Source organism: Myotis davidii, unplaced genomic scaffold, assembly GCF_000327345.1.
Source record: "Myotis davidii unplaced genomic scaffold, ASM32734v1 scaffold523, whole genome shotgun sequence".
Lineage (NCBI taxonomy): Eukaryota > Metazoa > Chordata > Mammalia > Chiroptera > Vespertilionidae > Myotis > Myotis davidii.
Window position 1 is genome coordinate 340,824 of NW_006295054.1, and position 7,748 is coordinate 348,571.

A 7,748-nucleotide genomic window follows, 5' to 3' on the forward strand; every position below is an offset into this window, starting at 1 on the left:
GGTGAGGGTCCCCACTGGGGTGCCTGGCCAGTCTGGGTGAGGGGCTGAGGGCTCTTTTCAGGCTGGTGGGCGACTGAAGCTCCCAGCCTCTCCTTTTTTCTTTTTCTTTTTTTTATTCTGGGATTAATTTACCTTCTATAGGTGTCACTGGAGCTGAGAGCAGGCTCCAGCTCTGAGGCCGTTGCCAGCTGAAAGCAGGTACCTGGGTTTGTTTAGATTCTATAATTGAAACTCTGTTGCCATCACTGGCTGCTCTAAGCTCTGAGGCCACGCTGGCTGAAAGCAGGTTTCTGGGGTTTGTTTAGGTTCTATAATTGCAACATTGTTTCATCCAGAGCTCAGAGCTGAGCTGCGGCAGGCAGAGAACGTTGACTTCATGTTCATGTTCGCTTCAGCTGCCTGGCTGCCAGCCACCATCTTGGTTGGCAGTTAATTTACATATCTCCCTGATTAGCCAATGGGAAGGGTAGCGAAGTTACGGCTAATTACTATGCTTCTCTTTTATTAGATAGGAGTAGAGGCCCAGGGCACGATTAAATCATGCATGTGTAGGGTCCCCTAGGCCTTGCCTGCCATCATGGCCATGTCTGCCACCCCACAACACCTCACACTCTTTGTGAATGCTGCCGGCACACCGTGATGCTCCGCAGATGCTGCCAGCACCCCATGATGCTCTGCAGACGCTTCTGGTGCCCCATGACGCTCCGCCGATGCTGGGGGAAGAGGGGAGAAGCAGGACCTGAGAGGTGCTTCATGCACCCCATGGTGACCAGTCATTTGGTGGTTTCAGTCGTGACCCCTCTGGCCTCTTATTATGATGATGTAGAGCCCAGCCAGTGTGGCTCAGTGGTTGAGTGTCACAGTTTGATTCCCAGTCAGGGCACACGCCGGGGTTGCTGAGATGATCCCCAGTAGCGGGGTGCAGGAGGCAGCCAATCAATGATTCTCTCTCATTGATGTTTCTGTTTCTCTCTCCCTCTCCCTTTCTGAAATCAATAAAAATATATTTTAAATAAATTAAATTAAATGTATAGCTGAAATTCACACAGGCCCTTCAGATAAGGCAGATCCTAAGCTTTTTCAATATGTTTATTGATTTTTATTATTTTACTTTACCTGTCCTAGAGAGTGTTTGAGTTTATCAAGTGAGAAAGAAGCTTAGCTGGCTATCCAAGGACCTCTTAGGCAGTCATTCCCTATAAGTACAACAGATATTGAAGATACTGCAATGAACTTTGGGAAAAAATACACTATTTTAAATGAGAAGGTTTTTTTTCCAAGGGAAACAGAAAACAATTTCCTGAGAAAATATCTGACAGATAGTTAGGTTTTAATCTATTATGTGTGCACATATATTCTAGAGTATTTGGAAACTAATGCATACTCGGTTTTTAGCAAATGAGGTATTGCTTATACCATATAGTTCTCTAAGGATGTACCACCTGTATTGGCCCTTTTTAGTTCTGTTTACTTTAAAAACATTTTTTATTGATTGATTTGAGAGAGACATCGATTTGTTGCCCCACTTATTTATGCACTCATTGGTTGGTTCTTATATGTGCCCTGACCAGGATCAAACCTGCAACCTTGGTATATCAGGACAGTTCTCTAACCAACTGAGCTACCAGTCAGAGCTAGTGCTGTTTATTACTGAGGATGAGGTGATGTTGGGAGAGAGGAAGAAAGATCACAATAAGCCAAATTACAAAAAGTACCTGTGATAGTTGTTTAATTTGTCTGCTTATTGGCCTTCAATATTTGTGGTCAGAAGTAGATCAGAGCTGAAACTCCTATTCTAGGCCCAGAATTCAATAAGTTTTTCAAACTTTTTATTTTGAGGTTATTGTAGATTTACATGCCATTGTAAGAAATAATGCAGAGAGATCCCATATACCCTTCACCCAGTGTCCTGCCACAGTAATAGCTTACATAAGTATAGTATAATACCACAACTGGGAAATTGACATTGATACAATCCATTCACCATGTTCACATTTTACCAGTTTTACATGCACTCATTTGCATATGTATGTACTTGGTTCTGTACACTTTTATCACATGTGTAGATTTGTGTGACCACAATGATCGTCAAGAAGAACAGTTCCATCCCAAGGATGCCTTGTGCTGCCCTTTACAGCCATGTCCTCCTGTCACCTCCCCCACCCCAACCTCTGGCAACCAGTAATCTAGTCTCCATCTTGATAGTATATCATTTCACATAGGCTAAATAAATGGAATTATACAGTGTCTAACCTTTTGAGATTGGCTTTTTCACTCACTATTATTCCCTTGAATACCCTTTTATCTCTAGCAAATATAGTTTTCGAATCTGGTCTTTTACTGTCAGTACAGGACAGTCTTAAGTTATGCTTATTTCATAGGTCATAGTCAGAATTTGTTACTGATACTGGAGAAAACAAAGTTGTCTTTACACTTTATGGTAGTTTGAAGATCTGATAGTGCTAAAAAAGTAGATGAGGAAATTCAGTGTATTCAAGTAGTATTTAATGTGGCAATTTTTGTAAACTTGATTTTTAGAAAAATAAGCACATAAAACAAATTTCCTGGTGTTGTGGGTTAGTGATGTTTACACGTTATAAGAGGGATTAATGTGTTGCAAGGGAACTCCATCAATGTCAAAATTATATTGGAGTTGTTGTGGAGGATATTACAACCCCGGGAGAGATCTTATATATCATACTGCAAAGTTTAAACTATTTTTTATTAAACTGTCGTTATAGCTCTAGCAAGAGGCTGTGGGAATTAAAATCTAAAGTTCAATTTTTCTTTGCCTGAAAAACTGTTGACAGCCAAAGAATGTTTTTCTGTATCTCTTTTAGCATCTCCTTTTCTCCTTCTTGATGATTTGTTTATTCCCTTGTTCTGTCTGGATATGAAAGCGGCCTTCCTTATTTCTAGGGCCTAACCGAGACCTTTCAGATAGAGTATGATGCCTTCCCCACAGCCCTGTCCCTCACCGCTTCCTGGTGTGTTCTCTGTAGAATGTGAGCCAATAGAAGCCATAGCCAAGTTTGACTACGTTGGGCGGTCTGCCAGAGAGCTGTCCTTCAAGAAGGGAGCCTCCCTGCTGCTGTATCACCGAGCGTCCGAGGACTGGTGGGAAGGCAGGCACAACGGGATCGATGGGCTGGTGCCTCACCAGTACATCGTGGTGCAGGACATGTGAGTAGTCCCAGCCTCCGTGGCCAGAGTGTTCCCAAGAGGAGACTCCAGCTTCTGCTCTTCCAGTGACCTTGGTCTTGTAGGAAAAGAGCCGGAGGGCTTGCAGAGCTAGCACTTCTGCGCTGGCAGTTCTTCCCCTGCTCCTGGGCCTCTGATAACAGAGCTGCCGGGCCAGCAGGTTTTCATTTCTCAGAATCCACCGGAGGCTGGGAGCAGGGACTAGTGAGAGACGCCTTTTGAAGCCTCCAGATTCTTAGAACCTGAGCAGAGAAGGACTTTACGAGCTGAGTGACACTGCTGAATCCAGAAGCAGCGGTGCTCTTCCTTTGGTGTCTGCCCACCATTTCAATTCCAGGTTCCCAAGAGAGAAGATACTGGCCTCAAGTTCAAAAAGTATCATCTCCTGGCTTCTTTTTTTTTTTTCATTTTGCTGATGAGAAAGCTCTAATTTACAAAATTATTTTAAAAGATGGAAAGATAGTCATAATATATTAAGTGAAAGAAACAGGTTACAAAGTGTGATGTACAGAATAATCCCTATTTTGTGAACATGTTATTTCACAATGCAGCACCAATTTAAGAGTAGCTTTTCAAGGAAAAGAGAAATATAACACATAAAATGTATAAGGTGAATACATGAGTCAGTCTAATTTTAGAAGTGTTAAAATGTGTACCTCAGAACCCAAGAAATATTATGTGTATATTAGAGGACCAGTGCACGAAGTTCATGCACTGGTAGGGTCCTTAGTGACTGCTAGCTGCCAGCCAGGGCCTCTCTCCCTTCCCCCAGCCGCCACCTCCCAACGTCTCCCTCCCTTCCTCCGGGCCGGCCCCACCCCCTGGTTGAACTCCTGGACATCCTCCCAGTAGAGGGGACAATTTGCATACTATGCTTTTATTATATAGGATACAGATATCAATCATATGTATCTAAAGTATATAAGCATAAGCATCCATATGTACAGTAAATACTATATACATACACAGGGTGGGGCAAAAGTAGGTTTACACTTGTGAGTATGCAAAATACAGCTTATTCTATTATTATTTATTAATTATATTATCTTCCACATGAACAACTATAACCTACTTTTGCCTCACCCTGTAGATGCACACACGTGTAGGCACGTATCCCAGGCATTACAAAAAGTACAGAAGGATAGTTTTTAAAATTCTGACAATAGTTGTCTCTGGATGTTATATTATGGGTAATTGTTATTTGTGTATCTGAATTTTCCACTTTTTCTGCAATGAAATTGTATTATTTTTATAATGAAAAGAAAAACATTACATTAATAAGAGACTTACATACATAACTGCCATCACTTGTGTGTGTGTGTGTGTGTGTGTGTGTGTGTGTGTGTCCTATTCATCTAGCAAAACACCCTCACTATTGATTCTCGTTACTTCAGGGATGATACGTTTTCAGACACTCTGAGCCAAAAAGCTGACAGCGAGGCCAGCAGTGGGCCAGTGACTGAAGACAAGTCTTCATCCAAGGACATGAACTCCCCGACAGACCGGCATTCGGATGGGTATTTAGCCAGGTGGGTGGAGCCTGGTAGTCAGGCTCCTGAACCTCCACTTCCCCTGGGGCCATGTGAAGCCACAGTGCCCTTTGCAGTCTTACCCAGTGTGGTGAGCGCTCCTTTTCTCTCTTTCTCTCTGTGTATGTCTAGACAAAGAAAAAGAGGAGAACCACCCCCTCCAGGAAGGCGTCCTGGCAGAACCAGTGATGGCCATTGTCCTCTCCACCCCCCACATGCTCTTTCCAACTCCTCAGTTGACCTGGGGTCCCCAAACCTGGCCAGTCACCCCCGGGGCCTGCTGCAGAACCGTGGCCTCAACAATGACAGTCCGGAGAGGAGGCGCCGGCCAGGCCATGGCAGCCTGACCAACATCAGCCGGCATGACTCCCTCAAGAAGATCGACAGCCCTCCTATTAGAAGGTCCACGTCATCGGGGCAGTACTCAGGCTTCAATGACCACAAGCCACTGGACCCAGAGATGATCGCTCAGGTGGGATGCTTTTAGGGGAATAGTGCACGTTCAGTACCTGGGGTGTGATGAAGGAGGTTTGCAGGGTGTACTTTTTTGTAGCCCTGTATTTTGTATAGAACCAACTAATGAAAACAGAAAAGAAATTAGTCCATTCTTTAATTTAAGGCCTTGCTGTGGGCCTCTTGACAAACCATGTGTTACTGGAAGGGCCCAAATAGATTAGGTTTATATTGATTTAAATAGTCATGGCAGAAATGTAGGACCCAGGGCATTCAAATGCATCGTTGCTACATAGCCAGGAAAATTCTGCAAAGAAGAATAATGAGGAAGGACTAGCCCTCCCAGATCTGAATGCATGCTAAAGACAGTAAAACAGACAAGTTGATGGAACAGAACAGAGAGCCCAGAAACAGAAATGTTTTAGTATGGGATAAAATGACACTTTCATCTCAAGAAGTGATGAGTTAGTGAATGATGAGAAGAGATGGTTAGCTGTTTGAAGAACAGCGGGTCTGGGCCCTGGGTCACTCCTGAATACATGCGTGTCTTCACTTTTTCCTAATGATTAGAATTGACAAAGTCAAAGGACCTGTAAAAAAAAAATTAATTTGCCCTAGCTGGTCTGGCTCAGTGATAGAGCGTCAGCCTGTGGACTAGAGGGTCCCGGGTTCAATTCTGGTCAAGGGCATATGCCTGGGTTGCGGGCTTGATCCCCAGTAAGGACATGCAGGAGGCAGCCAATCAATGATTCTCTCTCATCACTGATGTTTTTCTCTCTCCCTCTCCCTCTCCCTCTCCCTTCCTCTCTGAAATCAATAAAAATATTTTTTAAAAAAATTAATATATTTTCCCATAGTTCCACCATATTCCCCTCTAGTTCTTCTTGCTGCACAGCCATTAGAAATGTGTGTGTGGCCATTGACAAGGAGGTGAATAGATTCAGGCTTTGCCATTTGTGTAATCTGAAGTGACTTCCAGCTATCACTGAAGCTTAAAACTAAATAGATCAAAAAAGAAAGTGAATGAGAAGTGAAGAGACAAATATGGGGACTTATTAAAGATGGATTATTTTTCATAACAAGAGCCCAAGGAAATCTGCACTGATGTGACAAATTTCCAAGATATTTCCAGTGTCCTACCTAAAAAGAATTTTGGATAGCAAATTAGATTGTATAAGGAGTTTAATGTGTTTTTAAAACATTGAACCAATGTTAAGTGCACAACGATTTTTCAGCAAAAATCAAAAAGACTTTTGCCCTTCTTGGTTTTCTCTATTTGAAGTATTCTCTGCAGGGTCCTTTGAGGCCTGTTTAGAGCCAGTGGGTGACATTTGACTACAGTTCAGTACTGATTGGAAAAGCTGTAACTTCACTGCTTACAATAAGCAGGTGAAAAAGGATTTGGAGAGACAGGGAATTGGGAGCTTGGGGGTGGGAAGACCTACTAAGGCCTATTTAACCCTTCTGCTTCTAGAGGCAGGAAATCCTTTCATTGCAAATCATAACAACAGAAACTCAACAGATAAACAAGGCTCTCTTCATTCTCTCTGGGGCAAATACTTGTTATAAAAACAAATCCATATGCTTAGCATCAAATGGAAGGCACATATGAAAATAATTACTTGCAAAGTGATGTCATCCTCACAAAATGGCTTCCAGCTGTGTCCTTTATTTATCTTTCCATCTCTCACCTCCAGATTTTCCCATGAGGACAATGAAGCCTGCCATCATGATGGTCATACCAAAGGGGGGGGGGCGGAATATACTGATGAAGTTTTTGGGGTTTTTTAGCTACAGTACCCATATGTGATCATCATGTTTTGGTTTATTCATTCAGCAGAGCACTTACAGTGTGCTAGGTCCTGTGCTAAGCTTTAGGGACACAATGTTAAATCAATAGACTGAAGGTGCTTACCATCCAATGAGGGAGTGGAGTGTGGAAATCAATTAGCACTGTGCGTAGCCAGAGGGTTATGCTCCAGGTGACTGGAAGAAGAGGTCTCTCAGTCAAACCAGAGCAGTGGTCCTCCGCTCACCCTGCCTCACACAGTACTCTACCTTTTGAGAGTGTGCATATTAACAACACAGTTCAGTAAAATATATGCTCCTTGTTATGAAACAGATCTCCAGAACTTTTTCATGTTGTGAAGCTGAAACTGTACACCCATTGAACAACTCCCCTTTGGCCCATCCCACCCAGCCCCTGGCCAGCACCAATAATAACTCAATTATTGCCAAGTATTGAGTTAGTCTTAACTCAAATTCCATGAAAAGTGTTCCCATTAGTGATGTGATTTTTCTGAAGTGGTGGACAATGCTTGGTCAGTCCCAATCAAAATAGAGTATAATATACATGATCACTTATTCCTAGAAATCTTAACACCATTAAAAAATATTTTGTGGCTCTAGCCCAGTGGTCGGCAAACTCATTAGTCAACAGAGCCAAATATCAACACTACAACGATTGAAATTTCTTTTGAGAGCCAAATTTTTAAACTTAAACTATATAGGTAGGTACATTGTTATTAACTTAATTAGGGTACTCCTAAGGCTTAGGAAGAGCCA

The 7,748-nt window shown here is 42.6% G+C and overlaps 1 protein-coding gene across 2 annotated transcripts in view; it reads left to right on the forward strand.

Moving 5' to 3' along the window:
- SRGAP1 (SLIT-ROBO Rho GTPase activating protein 1) overlaps positions 1 to 7,748 on the forward strand; it is a 275,029-nt gene that overhangs the window by 261,710 nt on the left and 5,571 nt on the right. For both annotated transcript variants that reach the window (XM_006769612.2, XM_006769613.2), the window contains exons 19-21: positions 3,003 to 3,183; positions 4,596 to 4,730; positions 4,863 to 5,202. In XM_006769612.2, coding sequence (XP_006769675.1) covers positions 3,003 to 3,183; positions 4,596 to 4,730; positions 4,863 to 5,202 — 656 coding nt within the window. The remainder of the gene's footprint in view (positions 1 to 3,002; positions 3,184 to 4,595; positions 4,731 to 4,862; positions 5,203 to 7,748) is intronic.